Below are 16,582 nucleotides of genomic sequence, written 5' to 3' on the forward strand. Positions count from 1 at the left end.
GGAGGGAATCTTGAGAAAATGCCTCCATTAGATCTGGCTATACGGCATTTTCTTTATTAATTATTGATAGGGGACGGCCCGGCCCATTGTGGGTGGTGCTATCCCTGGGCAGGTGGTCTTGACTAAGCAAGCCAGTAAGTGCACCCCTCCATGGCATCTGCTAGAGATCCTGTCCTGACTTCCTTGGATAATGAACAGCGATACGGTAGTGTAAAACAAGCCCTTTCCTCCCCAACTTGCTTTTTGGTCATGGTGTTTCCGTTTCGTTTCGGCCATAGAAATCATAACTAAGACAAGTGGGATGCGGGAGGATGGCAGGGAAGAAGGGAAAGGGAGGGAGGAAAAAAAAGGAATAAACTTAGAAAGTTCATTTAGGAAAGGGATTAAGTTTTGGGAAAGAGAGGGTCGGAAGAGAAACCGATAGAGAAAAGAAGCAGGTCACGAAGAGCTAATAACCGGCCCTAGAAAGTTTTTCCAGAGAATGATGGGTTTTGACATCGAACCACAGCAAAGTATAAGCTTTGAGTCAAGCGGGTCCCCTATGCTAAAGCTGGGAGTCGCTTTAGGGAACTTCCTGTTCCTAATTCACAGAGCGCGTACTTGGGAGGGTGCACCATAGAGCTGTGATCCTCCCACATTCCTAGAGCGGCCAAGCGAGGTCGCATTGCATCCAAACGGATGTTGAAGGAATTGTGGGTGGCGGCGTTTGACCGGTAGTTTCTTCATCGTCGGAGAGTAAGGGAGGCTTCTTGGGCATGGAGAGCAGGTGGGTTCTTGGCCTAGTGTTCTGTGGACAGCAAGTTCGTGCTCCCTGGGCCTTTCATTCAACTGCATGAACGTCCGAGATGTTGGGGCTGGTGGAATAACGAAGAGGATGAGCCCACACTAATCAGCCTGCAGAGCTGGAAAAAGAGATACCTGACTTGGGTTAGAATCGAAGGAACGAGAGAGAATAACATACTCTTAATTTTTAAAGCCAGTATTACCCCCCCCCCCCCACACACACACACCGAATTATCGTTCCATTTACGCCTCTACTTTAGTATTAATTCATTTCCAGTCTTGGTTTGAACATCTCTTCTCTTATACGGGGAATTGTGTCTCAGAGGGTTAATGTCCACCTCCTAGGTGATCGGTAGGGAAGCTGTCACCAAGAGGAAACGCACATGAAAGTTAAATATATTTTTTCTCCTTTACGTTTTTCATATCTAGAAACTCTAGTCTCAGAAATGACATCTCTCCTCTGTACAATGGTTCTCATCTGAGCTCAGGGCTACCAAGTTGCCTGCTGGCTTCAAACCATTATGTGGACAAAAGGATCCTACAGAAGAAATGGTAATTCTCCAGTTGCTTCCTGAGGTGTCCAGTTGTGCCCTATGGAGATCCAATTCAGTTACGAATCTCAAGACCATCACTTTCTGTCAGGTGAGCCTCAGTGCATTTCAGGTTACGTGGGTGATAGCAGTATTCTTCACTGTCTACACTCTCTTAAGTGATACCATGTCTTTAGTGTTCCAAGCCAAGTCTTACAGTTTTGTTTTGAGTTTTAGTGATCCAGTATTTATTCAATTGCCTCTTCCTTTTAAAAACAGATTATCATTTATTTTGACAATTTCATACATGTAAACAATGTATTTTGATCTCGTTCATCCTTGACGCTCTTGAGTTCCCCCAGACATGTTCCCCACTTCATGTCATCTTTTTCCTAAGCTGCCTGTAGGAATGTTGACATACTTTATTGGCTTGCTCTTGTCGACATAATCGGGGTTTTAATGAGGACAGTGACAACATCGTGTCTGAAGGATAGCATTTCACAGCACTCCTCGCCATCTTCCAACGTATTCAGTCTTTCTGCCCTCTCTTCTGGGATGTTCCCGGAGCCTAGGGAATAGGAAGGTTATAATAGATGTCCTGTTTAGGACTTAGTACTCAATGGTCACTTATTCTCAGTACTTTGACCAGTTATAAGTCTCTGTATTAACTGCTGGCCACTGCAAAGAGATGCATCTCTGGCCACAGTTGAGGACAGCACTAACATATGTGTGTAGCCTGACAACAGAAGTGGGTTCTCCACTAGGGCCTGTGGTTTTTAAGCTGGATTTATAGTGCTAGGCATAAATGATGCCCTGTGGAGCTGGTTCTATCCAACCCCAAAGCAGCTATTACCCCCTGTGGTGGTTTGAATGACAGTGGGTCCCTAGAGGCTAATATGTCTGAGTGCTTAGCCATCACAAAGTGCCACTACTTGAGAACCATTAGGAGGTATGGTCTTGCTGGAGGAATTATCCAACAGGGGAGGACTCAGAGGTTTCAAAGACCCAAGCTGGGCCCAAGGTCACTCACTCTCTTCCTGCTGCCTGTAGATCCAGATGAAGACCTCTTAATACCTCTCTAGCACCATGCTTCCCACCATGATGATAATGGACTAAACCTCTGAAACTATAGGCCAGCCCCAATTAAACGCTTTATTTTATAAGTTGTCATGGTCATGGTGTCTCTTCACGGCAGCAGAACAGTAACTGAGACGCCCCAATGACCTGTGTGTCATTATTGTACTGGTAGGCACATCTTGCCTGGCAGTGCAGTGTCTTAGTTTTCTATTGCTGTGCTAAGATACCATGAACAAGACAATATAGAGGAGGGTTTATTGGAGGCTTACTTATTTCAGAGAGTTAATGTCTGTAACTATCAAGTCAAATAGTATGGCAGCAGGCAGGCAGGCATGGTTGCTGAAGCAGAGTTCACATCTTAAGACACAACCACAAGCCAGAGAGAGCTATCTGGGAATGGTGTGGGCTTTTAAAACCTCAAAAAAGCCCACCCCCAGCAATACTATCTCCAACAAGGCCATACCTCCTAATTGTTCCCTAATAGTCCCACCAACTGGGGACAAAGCATTCAAAAATATGAGCCTAGAGGAGCCATTCTCATTCAGACTACCACAGTCAGTATGTATGTAGTGTTTGTAGCTGGGTAATATCATTGATGGGTTTTCTCTCTCAGTGGCTGGCAGAGCACTGTCAAGCACTATGAAATCTAGCCCGCAGGAAGAAAATTAGCAGGTCAGTTTCAGCTTGATTTCTCTAGGTCTTGCAACAAGAATGTGTAATATGTAATAGAGTCTTATCTCCCAGTTGTGGTGGTAGTCAGGAACAGTAGCATTAGACAGTGTCATTTTGGGAGGCCTGACATTAACTCACGGGGTTCATGCCTGGCACCAAGATTTTCATTTTATAACCCATGTCTTCTGGGGGAAACATTGTCCCCTCCATGCAGGGTATTGTGTTCAGTATAGTGAGATATTGTCAGGACAGACCTGACCATGTTTTTGGGAAGATTGTGGAAAGGTTTTGGAACTTTGTGCAATAAAAGCCAGTGTAAGAGAAGAATGTTGAGGGCAATGCAGAAGATTGAAGCTGACTGTAAAGTGTCAGAAGGAAGTTTATAGACTCTATCATGGCTGCTTGCTATTTTGAATTAACATTATGTCATTCTGATCAGTTGATGGTTAACAAATAGGCACCATTGAAATGAGAACTTTGCATTACTGGGACAATCGATTCTGGTTAGCTGGAGCTAAGAAATTAGCTGCAATGAAGAGACCAGCATCACTCAGGTGAAATCTTCTTGGAAGTGTTTCTTCAAGGTCAGCACACAGAAACTATGTTCCTGAAGCAGCCAAAAGTGTAGCTTGTACTAGCAGGTGAACATGGTAGTGTAAGAGTCACCTGGGTGGTACTGGCTTTGAAAGCATGGAGGCGTCATGGAAAACAGCTGAGACTTGGCACTTGGAGAGGCTTGAAGAGTGTGGCAGTTGAAAGCCCAGGACTGAAGGGGTCGTGAGGAGAAGTTGAAGCTTGACACCATGAAGAGAAGCTTTGAGAGGCCACTGGGGAAAGTACATCCCAGTTGCAGCAGCCAGTACCATGGGATGACCACCACCAACATCAGCACTAGTGGAGTGGAACCTGCCAGGAAGCAGCACCCACATGCTCACACACACACACACACACACACACACACACACACACGGGGGTGGGGGGGCACTCTTTTCCTGAAGTGCTACCCCCTAGTAGACCCGTGTGCTATAAGAAAGCAGGCTGAAGACTGAACAAGCCAAGAAGCAGCACTCCTCCTTGACCTTTCATCAGCTCCAGGTTCCTGCCTTGTTTAAATTCTTGCAATAGCTTCCCTCAGTGGACTATGACTCTGAATCGGTAAGCTAAAAAGAAAAATCCATTCCTCCCCAAGTTGCTTTTGGTCATGGTATTTCATTACAGCAATAGGAACCTTCACTAAGATAGCTACTCCACTCTTGGTTCCTGTAACTGGATATATATTTTGGCCATTAAAATAAATAGAGCTTTTTTTTTTTGTCTTTTGGCTTAGGGCACGCGTGCACACACACACACACGCACACCCACACCCACACACACCCCACTTAGCCTTTGTAATCCCAGTCTAGATTCTTCTGGATGATGGAACATGGACTGTGAGCTCACTGCTATACTTCCTTTTCTGTGAGATTTCCTTTTTTGGAGGTAGTATTATATAGGATAGCAGAATAACAAACAGAATTTTCATTAATTTTGTATCTATACTATGAATTTAATGCTTTGAAAACAATTGTCTGCCATTTTCATGACAAAACTGACCCCATGCAATGAATCTGCCTCCAATCCACAGTGACTGGTCCCTCTGCCTTGCTATGTAGTGTCGACTTTGGTTGTTGACTATTTGGCATCTAGTATTGGTAACAGGCGTTTCTTCCTGGGAGAGAGGAGATGCATATTTTTGAAGCTGTGTATTTCCTTTATCCTGGGCTGAGACCATTCTGCATATGAATCAACCTTGATAGTGTTGGAATAGAAGCCGATTGACCTTGTGCTGTTGTCCTTGGGATGAGGTCGAATCTCATAGCAGGAGGACTGCTATGAGTTCAGAGTCATCTTTGCACTACAAAGTGATTTCAAGGCTAGCCAAGGCTATACCACAGGACCATGTTTCAAACAAAAATGTGGGGGGTGGGGGTGAGAGGTACAGCTAATCCCTGTTTTCTTAACACTCAAGAGTTGAGGTGCAGGGGCCAGACTGTGGTGACGCATGCCTTTAATCCCAGCACTTGGGAGGCAGTGGCAGGGGGATTTCTGAGTTCCAGGCCAGCCTGGTCAACAGAGTGAGTTCCAGGACAGCCAGGGGCTCAATAGAGAAACCCTGTCTTGAAAAAACAATTTAAAAAAAAAAAAAGTTGAGGCAGGAGAGTTGCCATGAGTTCCAGGACAACCTGAACTATAGAGCATCTCAAAGAACAACAAAAATAGCAAACCAACAATTTATTTAGTCATTGTAAGAGACAGTGAGTTGGCTTAGAACTGCACTTAGCACCCAGACTGCCAACCTGTTTGAGGCACAGGACCCACTTGGTACAGGAGAGGACCACCTAACTTCCACAGTTTATCCTCTGACTTTTCCACACGTGTCTTTCTGTGTGTGTTTGTCCTGGGTATCTCTTTCTTTTGTATATACATCAGTTCTGTTGGATTAGAACTCTACCTTGCGATCTTATTTGACCTCCTTAAGGGCCTTATCTCTAATGCCAGTCACTTTGAGGGTTAGGATTTCAACATATGAATGATAGTAGGGGAGGGGCACAGTTCCAGTCATAACATATGGGAAACCAAACAATATTCTCTTTAAAATGCCAACATTAGGTAACCATCTCAACAAAGGCTCAGAATAAGCACAGAGTTCAGCATACACATTACTCAAATAGGTAGAGAAAGAGGCTGGAAGGGCACAGGAACAGAAGCATGCTGGGAATTCTAAGAATGTTTCTGGCAATTTTGCCTTTCTTAAACTAAAAAAGTTTAATTTCATTTTTTTTCATTGTTTTTGTTTTTTTCTTTTTTGTTTGTTTGGTTTTTTTTTTGGGGGGGGGGGTTAGTTCAGTTTTTTTGGTATTTTGAGACAGGATTTCTCTGTGTAGCCCTGGCTGTTCTGGAACTCGATTTGTAGATCAGTCTGGTTTTGAACTTGAAGATCTACTTGCCTCTGCCTCCCAAGAGCTGGGATTAAAGACCTGTGCCACCATTACCCTGCTAGTTTCAATTCTTTGAATTGTCTGTATCTGTAGATACATAAGTAGGTATATCTGTAGATACATAAGTAGGTGTATATACTTTTCTGTGTATAAAATACTAATAAGATTAATTTTAAAACATTAATATTTTGAAGGAATGTTTTGTTTTGTTTTGTTTTTTTCGAGACAGGGTTTCTCTGTAGAGCCCTGGCTGTCCTGGAACTCACTCTGTAGACCAGGCTGGCCTCGAACTCAGAAATCCACCTGCCTCTGCCTCCCAAGTGCTGGAATTAAAGGCGTGCACCACCACTGTCCAACCAAGGAAATTATTTTTATTGGAGTAGTTTACCTATAGCATGATTGATATGTTTAGATTTAAATATATATGCGTGGTTTTTTTTTCCATCATTTGTGTATAGTTTTCCATTATAAGGCTTTTTGGGTTTTTTTCATTCTCTATGATCACGGTCTGTCTTAGATGTGTTTCTATCAATGCCTCAAGCCCCAGTGCTCCAGCCATTGCAAGTGGTGCTTTATTATTGCTCTTACAGATCGTGTACAAAATAATTTTAAATTCATCATTTATTCATTTTTGTGTGTCTATATGTTTTATCACAACATCTTAGCAACAGAAAACTAATTTCTGCAGAAACTGTACCAGGCTTGGGGTGTTGTTGTGATAAACTCTGTGACCTAAAGCAACTTGGAGTGGAAAGGGTTTATTTCAGCTTAGAGTTTAGAGTCCATCGTGAAGGGAAATCGGGGCAGGAATCTAGAGGCAGGAATCCTAGAGGAACTGGCTTGCTCTCCATAGCTTGTTCGGTTTGCTTCTTATACCACTCAGGTCATCTGCTAAAACACACACACACATTGGGCTGGGCCCTCCCACATCAATACATCAATCATTAATCAAGATTGTTTTGCCTACAGGCCAACATGATGGAAGTATTTTATTCTCAATTTAGGTTCCTGTTAGATGACCCTAGCTTATGTCAAGCTGACAAAACAAAAACAAAAAAACAAAACAGCATAAGTGGCATAGATGAAATACAGACATGGCTTTTAGAAAAAGTGTTAGAGGCTCCAGAGTTCAAGGTAATTAATACCAAAGTATATGGTCAACTGTGCGGTAATACTTTTCTACTTTAATGAATCAGTAGTGGGACCGTAATTGCAGGCCAAATTTAGGAACCATATTTGTGATGGTTAGCTTTAAGTACATGATACAACCTACATGAACTGAGACTAGTCTCAATTATGGTTGTGGGATTGTATAGGCTGGGTTTGCCTGTGGGCAGGACTGTTGGGGATTGTCTTAGTTAAGTAGTTAGATATGGGAAGATCCAACCCACTGGGGGTGCAGTGTTCCCTAGTGGAGAAAGCAAGCTGAGTACATGCAAGCCAGCAGGTTGGCATGCCTGCCTCTCATCTCTCTGCTCTTAACTGTGGCTGTGTTGTGACTAACTGCTTAAAGCCTCTGCCACTGTAACTCCCCCCACAATGATGGGCTATGGTCTGGAATTTTAAGATAAGTTAAACCCTTTCTTTCCTAAGTAGCTTGTTGCCAAGATATTTTAACAACTGAACTTAAATTAGAACAATATTCAAAGATAGCTGTCCAAATTGTCAGTCAGTTGGCCAGAGGTCCTTTGGCACAACCCAGAAAAAATCATGGGTAGATAGGGAGAAGGTGGTCAAGTGCTGCTCTCTGGCCACCATTATTTCCCTTAGTGTGTGGCAACATTGAGCAGTAGGCAGCAGGCAAGCAGAATAGGAAGAAATGACACCCACTTCTGTTACAGTCTTTGTAAGTGTCTTGGGTATTGGGACCTCTAAGAGAACTGGACCACTTCCTGGGGTTACGCTGGAACTCGGAAGGGCAAGGCCAGGGATGAGAAAGAAACAGTCAAAACCTGGAGTGAGGAGGGATGCCATGGCTGATGATGCAAGCCAGCACACGCAGCCACATCATAGCTCCTTTCTTTGGTAGAATAGGGAAGCAAAAAAGCAAGCCGAAAGGACCTCTAGTTCCTCTTTTGCACGGTTCATGCTGGTACAGTCAGCGAAGCATCTGACATCTCAGTATCTGGAACATTTGACCACAGTTTTACAGTTAAACTGTTAAGAGCCCTGGGGCAAGTCCATTGCTTGTCTTGCCAAGCAGGACCCTGGCAAGGAACAAGGTCCAGCACTCGTTGTTCCATCTACAGGGTTTCAAAGGGCCTTTGTACCTCATCCCCAGCATGGTGACTCAAACTCTTCCACCAGCTAAAGCCTGCAGTTTCCCTTGCCCTGCTCCTTACAGCTGTTTATTCTTCCAGCTCAGCTGTCTTCTCTTGCTCTCTTTTTCTACTGCCCTGCTTCTTGCCCTGACCAAATTTGTTTAGTAGCTGTTTCAGAAAGCAGGTTTCCTTGCCCATTAGCAACTTGGCCTGCCATCAGCAACCAAGACCACTGCCATGTCTCCACTGTCTCAGTGTCTCTGTTACTGTTTTGTAGTTCAAGCTCAGCTCACACTACTAAAGGGAGGCAGCAAAAGGTACTTGAGTACAGCCTGAATCATGCCTAATGTTTCAACGTCACTGGGGGCAACAGAAAAAAAGCCTGAGTGGCTTGTTTAATCTAAGAGGTGTTTAAGCCATCACAATTTTTTTATTTGGACCAGTTGCAGCTAATTGTTTAGACCAGTCACAACCTTTCCTCTCATCAAAAGGCAGTTATTGGGCCAGGCTCTTTTTAACACTAGTCATGGCAGTATCTTCTAGATATTGTCAGGGCAAGTACACCCTTCTCCGGCCTACGAAAATGGTCGCAGAGTCATATAGAATATACTGAGGCTTGTGATAAAACCTCTGGACAAAACCGCTTCAGACAGTCCGGTGAGCCTGTGCAAACAGCTGTGATCTTCCTGTTGTTTTCTCAAGATGTCTTTGGAGTCATTGATTATGGCCTAAGGGTCATCTAGCTGCCTGTTTGATAGGTTTTTTTGGTTTTTTATTTTTACTTTTTAAATTCATGTTAGCCAGCACAGCAAGGCGGATAGGTGTCAGAGTCTTGTCTTGTTCACAGGAAAATAAATTTAAAGAATTTACCACTGACACAAATAGTGGTTTTTAGCTCATTTTTAATAGTATTTAGCACATTCCTGTTGCCTGGAGATAGCTAAGATGAAGGATCCATGCTAAGGAGGCAGGTACTGAACTCTCGAATGGTGTCTCAGTTGTGTTGGAGTTGCCATTAACTGTTAGGAGAACTTTCTCACCAACTGAATGGTTACCCTGAGACTCAGTCTCCTATAACAACCAGTTATTGCAGTGTATCTTTAGTATATGAAAGTTCCCACCTGCCTAGGCATGTATCTGTACTGCCTAAAAGGGGGGAAATTTCTGATTACTAGGGGCAGAAATCAGGTAACTTACTAGCACTTTGTCTGCTTTGCTTGGATCAAAGTTAGTCAGGCTAATGTCTAAGGGAAAATAAAGAGTCTGGTGATATATGTGCTGAACAGTACAGACCTGAGGCTCACTTCTAGACAGTTCTTGATAAAGATTCAGGTACTGAAAAGTTTAGAGCCAAGAGCCAGATTTCACAAAGGAGACCACTGCCAGAGGGGCCTGCTGGGTGTCACACTGAAGAAGAGCACTGCTGGAGGTCACACTGGAGAGGCAGTCCTGCTGGGGTTACACTAGACAGTTCAGTCTTAGGAGTGGGGTACAGTCATGGTGCTAAGGCAAAGGCACTGTGAAGGTCAGTGCTGAGGTGACCCTGAAGGGTCAGGTGGTGAAGAACAAGTTCCGGAAGTCACTCTCTAGAGTTCAGTGCTGAGGGAACAGCCTCTTCAGCGTTCTGCACTGAGCACACTGGGTCCTGATAAGCTAATTGGGGTTTGGGAGAATTCCTGCCAAAGAGGCTCCCAGAGGAGTTACTGCTAAGGAGTCTGGGGTGGACGAGTTTTCTCTGACAAGTGGAGTCATAGTTCATACCAAGACCTTGGGAGCTAAAGAGTTCAACAGTAAGGAAGAGATAGCCAGACAATGGCTGCACTTCCTGTGCTTGGGCTCGCAAGCAGACTTTCTGCTTGCCTGTCCTGTGCTGATTTGCCTTAACTGCTAAGGAAGTGAAGGCCTTCTAGACATGCTTGCTCCAGATGAATCCACAGCTCCCACAGAGGTCACCAGAAGGGCTCCTTAGGGATGTAAGAACACAACAAATGATGGCCTTGAAATTAACCAAACTGAATCTCTTTATGAGAGATTGATCACTGCTCATGGACAGCCTTTTTTTTTTTTTTTTTTTTTTTTTTTTACCTTGTCAACATAATGCTGCTGTGTATTTGTGGACAGATCTTATGCCTATGCCTTCAGGTGGTGTGGAGTCTGGTGATGCCCTGGAGCCAGTGTAGGCTAGACATCTTCTGTTGGCCCTAGAGAGATTTGGACTAGAACTTAAATGTGTGGAAAGGGCCTAGACCACTCACCCAAAAGCACATTGAAAGTCATTGAATGGTAAAGGAGAGTGAAGAGGTTCATTAGTGTTCCTGAGTCCAGACTTTAGATGAAACTGCTAAGCTGCACTCTAGAAAAGGAACTAGGTATTTATTCTCCATATCATTCAAAGTCTTGTGTTTTTGGAGGTAAATATGGGCCATGCTTTAAAAGAGGTAAATATGCTCCATAACTTAACAGAAAGTTACCTAGAGATCTGGGGTGTAATTCAATGATAGAGCACTTGACTGGGAGGTAAAAAGTCCCAAGTTCAGTCCCTTGTATGTTAAAAACCGCCACTAAGTGCTGGGGAAACCCTGTCTCGAAAAACAAACAAAACAAAACAAAAAAACACCACTAAAACAAAGTATGGCTAGTTAAATGTCACAAAGTCCCACTTCATAGGTGCATTTTTAACACCAAGTTAGGCAGGAATTACCTTTTCAAATCTAATAATAGCAAAAAATGATCTTGATCCTTGATCCTCCTGCCTCCTCTCCATAGGTGGTAGGATCATAGGAAAGGGCCACAAAGCCTCACTCGATTGGAAGTTTAATTAGTAAGCTGTAGTATTGTCCATATATTGCATATGTGGAGGTAGGAGTTCCGTGTGCTGGCATAAAGAGGACTGTGTGCTACTGTGTGGCCATTTGGAAACTTAGTGTCTGCTAGTGCTGCACTAGTTCAGTGATGCCCGCAATTCCTTGTTGTTGCTTAGTATCTACTGGTTAAATATATTCTTTGACAGTTTCATACATGTACATAATACATTATTACTCTTATTGTACCCCTTGTCTTTATACAACCCCTGTTAGGCCCCTTCCTCCCTGTAAGTCCCTCTCCCACATTTCATTCCTGTTTGGTTTGCTTTATGATTTCAGCCAAGAGAGTCTGTGTGTCAAACAGGTTTGGAATTATCCACTGAATTCTGGTGGGCTCACTGATACAAATTGAAGGCAATGATTGTCCTCCGGATTCCATCAGTCACCAGTAGTTCAGCAGGTAGAGTAGGGTCTGTTGAGTTTCTCCCTGATCTATAATTAGGTCTTAACAAACTCTTAACTTGTGCAAGCCCAGTACAGACAACCACAGCTCCTATGAGATCTTGTCTGCAATGGTCTTGTCATACCTAAAGATAGTATTTTATGCCGGGCATTGGTGGCACACGCCTTTAATCTCAGTACTTGGGAAGCAGAGAAAGGTAGATCTCTGAGTTCGAGGTCAGCCTGGTCTATAGAGTTCCAGGGCAACCAGGGCTACACAGTGAGACCCTGTCTCAAAAAAAACGAACGAACAAAAAAAGTATTTCCCACCTCTTGTCACTCTCTTCCAGCTCCTGCATTCTTTCCACTTTTTCTTCCACACTGTCCCCCAGGCTTTAAAGGGAGTGGAACAAATGTCCTGGCTTAAGAGTAAAACTAGACATCCTGATCAGCTGTCTGTGTTCTCTGCAAAGAAAAGTCTCTCTGATTAAGGATGAGAGTGGTAGCAGGAAAATAAGCTGAAGATAAGCTGGAGGCTTCCTCACTGCTGCCTAGTGTTCATAGTGCTACCTGAAGGTACTGTGAAAGCTACTTGAGAGATAAGGCCTCAATATTCTTATTTTGCTGTGAACCCCCAAAAACTGCAGTGCTAATTTGCCAAGCAAGATGGGGCCACCAGTAGAATAGCAGCACAGCTTTTCTGAAGGTAGACAACCACTTGGGTTAGAGTGAGGCTTGCTTGACAAAAGAGAATGCATGCCTGATACTCTCAAACCCAGTCGAAAACCCATAGCTGGAGAATAGACCCTAGTGAGTACTTTACTACTGTGGTTTAACTAAATTGACATGGCACCAGACTTCAGTCTAAATATTTATGTTTATGCCCTTAATTTTTAAAATCTGTCTTTGGAGGCTGGCGAGATGCCTCAGTGATTAAGAGTATTTGCTGTTCTTCTAGAAGTCCCAAGTTTACCAACCAGCAGCCATGTAGAACAGTTCACAACTGCCAGGAGATCTGACACCCTCCTCTGGCTTCTTTTTTTTTTTTTTTTTTTAACTTTTTTTTTTAATTAATTTATTTATTCATTCATTCATTTATTTATTTATTATATGTAAGTACACTGTAGCTGTCTTCAGATGCACCAGAAGAGGGCATCAGATCTCATTACAGATGGTTGTGAGCCACCATGTGGTTGCTGGGATTTGAACTTCGGACCTTCGGAAGAGCAGTTGGGTGCTCTTACCCACTGAGCCATCTCACCAGCCCCCCTCCTCTGGCTTCTAAGGACAGTATACACACATGACGTAAGCACATACACATAAATAAATATGATTTCCTTAAGTGTCCTAGCACCCATGTAAATACATGAAACCGGTCTTTGTGTCAAAATTGATTTCTTGTTACTCTCATTAATGAGTGCCATTTGAGCAAGTGGAAACTACTTGGCCATCTTACTGCTCTGACCCCCTTGTTTGTGAAACCAAATTTAGTTCCATCTGGAGAAGAGAATAAGTAGTACCAGAGTTCTCTTGCACTAGATGGATATTGTTACCTGGTAATTCCGTTTTAAACTGATTGCTGTACTGGAAATGCTCTGACTTTTTGTATAAGTTGTTTGGAACACAGTATGTGTTCTATGGTATAACAACAACTTTATACTGTTTCTTAAAGGGAGGTGCAAAGGAATTGAAAGGTTTTTCTCTTTCATTATTTTTCTTCAGCATCTTACTTTTAGCCTAAGTATCTGAGCATTGCTAGATAAAATCAAACCATCTTCCCTTTCCTACATTTTTGTGCTGTTTAAGTATATTAATAATTTATCAGCTTTAATCACGCTTTTATTATTGTAGTGAATCAATCTCATTATTCCCAGGCCTTTGTATCTGATAAGTGCCTTCTACAAATGTGTGATCCATATTTGTTGAATCTTCCCAGTTTTCCTCAGCACTTATCAATGTTGGGAAGCCTCCCATTTCGTTTGAGTCCACCGCCTTGCAGTCTGTCAACCATGTGGGGCCACTGTCACCGAGTCTCCCCTCTTACTGTAACGTCTGCAGGGAAATACTCATTTGTTCTACCTGGAGCTTTCTTACAACATGGAGCGCATTTTCCATTTAGATTTTGTTTATTATTCCAGATGGTGAGACTAAGATCAAGATTGGAGAGCCAGCTACAGAGGAGGAAATGACAGGAAAGATTGGAACAGTGACTGAAGAGTCCGGCAGCCTTGAGGAGGATGTTCCCCATGACTCCAGAGGCAAAGAATTCCGTGAATTTGGAGAAGAATTGAACGATCAGATGCTTTTCAGAAGAAGACAGTATAACTGTGATGAATGTGACCAAAGCTTTGCTTGGAGTACAGGTCTCATTAGGCACCAAAGAACTCATTGGAAACCTTACGAATGTGAGGAATGTGGAAAGGCCTTTCGGATGAGCTCAGCCCTGGTTCTGCATCAGAGAATTCATACTGGAGAGAAGCCCTATCCTTGTAGTTGGTGTATTAAAAGTTTTAGTCGGAGCTCAGACCTTATTAAACATCAAAGAGTCCACACTGGTGAAAAACCTTACAAGTGTGATGAGTGTGGCAAGGCCTTCAGTCAGAGCTCAGATCTTATGATACATCAGAGAATCCACACAGGAGAAAAACCCTACCAATGTAGTCATTGTAGTAAAAGCTTTAGCCAGCACTCAGGCATGGTTAAACATCTGAGAATCCACACTGGAGAGAAGCCTTATATGTGTAACCATTGTTACAAACATTTCAGTCAGAGCTCTGATCTTATAAAACATCAAAGGATCCACACTGGGGAGAAACCATACAAGTGTGATGTGTGTGGGAAGGCCTTTAGTCAGAGCTCTGATCGTATTCTCCATCAGAGAATCCACACTGGGGAGAAGCCATATCCGTGTGCTCAGTGTAACAAAAGTTTTAGTCAAAATTCAGACCTTATTAAACACAGAAGGATCCACACTGGAGAGAAACCGTATAAATGTAGTGAATGTGGGAAGGCTTTTAACCAGAGCTCAGTCCTTATTCTGCATCAAAGAATTCATACCGGAGAGAAACCCTATCCGTGTAACCAGTGTACCAAAAGCTTTAGTAGGCTTTCAGATCTTATTAATCATCAACGAATTCACACCGGAGAGAAGCCTTACCCATGTAGTCAGTGCAGTAAAATGTTTAGTAGAAGGTCAGACCTTGTTAAACATTACAGAATCCACACTGGGGAGAAGCCCTATGAGTGTGATAAGTGTGGCAAAACTTTCAGTCAGAGTTCCAACCTTATTCTCCACCAGAGAATCCACACTGGAGAGAAACCATACCCGTGCAACAGCTGTTCTAAAAGCTTCAGTCGCGGTTCAGATCTCATAAAGCATCAGAGGGTCCACACTGGAGAAAAACCATACACGTGCAATCTGTGCAGTAAGAGTTTCAGTCAAAGTTCAGACCTCACTAAACATCAGAGAGTGCATTCTGGGGAGAAGCCCTACCACTGTAGTAGTTGTAACAAAGCCTTTCGTCAGAGTTCTGACCTTATTCTCCACCACAGAGTTCACACGGGAGAAAGACCATATGCGTGTACACAGTGCCCTAGAAGTTTCAGTCAAAAGTCAGACCTGATTAAACACCAGAGAATTCACACTGGAGAGAAGCCATATAAATGTATGTGTGGGAAGGCTTTCAGTCAGTGCTCAGCCTTTACCCTTCATCAGAGAATCCACACTGGAGAGAAACCGTATCCCTGTGCTCAGTGTGGCAAAAGCTTCAGTCAGCGCTCTGATCTGGTTAACCATCAAAGAGTTCACGCTGATCAAAAACTACAAATGTGACTGATACCTGTGTGAAGCCTTCAGCACTGTGACCAATCTTACTGGATATCAGAGGATCTGCAGGAGCCGTTTGCACCTCTCTGAAACGAGAAAAAGGAAGAGTGCCTCCCAGGCGGAATCAAAGCAGGTCAGTTGGCAGAGTTCCCGGCTTGCTGATGCATGGAACAATGAGAAGAGGTGTGCTTGAGGCTCAAGTCAAGGGCTGAATCTTCTGTTGACCTTGGTGGAAGGAACGGGGCTTACTGGATGGGAACAGATGTCTTGTGTGTATATTGCAGCAAATTGTTAATACTGGCTTGTGGCTTTGCTCCCCATGGTACTGTAGTATAAAAAAGGCTATGAGAAATACACTCACTGCTGGCGTGGTAATGACCTGCAGCCCTCCCATGTCTGTCTCTTGCATCGTTTTTCTGTCTTTCCTATAATCATCCTCACTTCCCCCTCAGGGGCTGTTCGACTTCACGCCGGCCGGACTAGTTCAAGGATCCACATAGAAGAGAAGCTTCTGACCTCGTGTTCAGGGAAGCAGATGTTTTAACAAATCTGATCTTGGTGATTTTAAGTAAATGCATTCTAGGCAGGCACATGCCTTTAATCTCAGCACTTGGGAGGCAAAGGCAAGTGGATCTCTATGTTTGAGGCCATCCAGGGCTACACATAAAAATCTGCCTTGTGGGGAAAATTAGAACAAATGGGAGGTCGGGGGAGGGGAGAGGAAGAGAGGCATTCTAAGGAGGAAGACTGCATAAATGTGGGAAAGCCTGTAGTGTACAAATGCAAAGAGCATACTAGAACAGAATCTTATCAAGCTATAATGACCATAAAATAGGTTTTAAGCAATGTTCAGCCTATGCTCTACTTAAAAAACACTGAAAGATTAACTTTATAACAATTTATATTAGAGCCAAGAATTACTGGTATTATGGAAATCCTAAGGTGCTCTGGGAATTGTATGAAAATCTTCATTGCTTGTAATTTTTTAAAAATGAATTAATAGGCAAAAATAAAAATTCTTACCTTTGCTGTGATCTAAGAAAATTTCTTACTGGGACACAGTTCACAGAGATTTATATTATAAAAATGTATAAAATTAATGCAGAGTTTATCAATTTTAAATATCAATGTGGAAGGTCTCAAAAGTCAGAGGGAAATATATTCATCTTAGAAGCTCTACCTTTACTGAGTCTAAATTACCAACTGCGTA

General features: G+C 43.1%; 1 protein-coding gene across 1 annotated transcript; it reads left to right on the plus strand.

The window, feature by feature from the left end:
- Positions 1-668: 668 nt before the first annotated feature.
- Positions 669-16,406, plus strand: Zfp35 (zinc finger protein 35). Its single transcript, NM_011755.2, has 3 exons — positions 669-766; positions 1,213-1,425; positions 13,685-16,406. Exons 2-3 carry the CDS (start codon positions 1,377-1,379, stop codon positions 15,376-15,378), a joined length of 1,743 nt encoding a protein of 580 aa, NP_035885.2. The 5' UTR covers positions 669-766; positions 1,213-1,376; the 3' UTR covers positions 15,379-16,406.
- The last annotated feature ends 176 nt before the right edge of the window (positions 16,407-16,582 follow it).

The sequence above is a fragment of the Mus musculus genome, chromosome 18 (genome assembly GCF_000001635.26).
Source record: "Mus musculus strain C57BL/6J chromosome 18, GRCm38.p6 C57BL/6J".
In the NCBI taxonomy this organism is placed as follows: domain Eukaryota; kingdom Metazoa; phylum Chordata; class Mammalia; order Rodentia; family Muridae; genus Mus; species Mus musculus.

What these genes read in the sequence shown, in the direction of transcription:
- Zfp35 (NM_011755.2), top strand. Translation starts at nt 1,377, where the DNA reads ATGGAGATCCAATTCAGTTACGAATCTCAAGACCATCACTTTCTGTCA. An exon ending in AGACCATCACTTTCTGTCAG is followed by an intron (nt 1,426 to 13,684) that starts GTGAGCCTCAGT and finishes TTATTATTCCAG; the next exon opens with ATGGTGAGACTAAGATCAAG.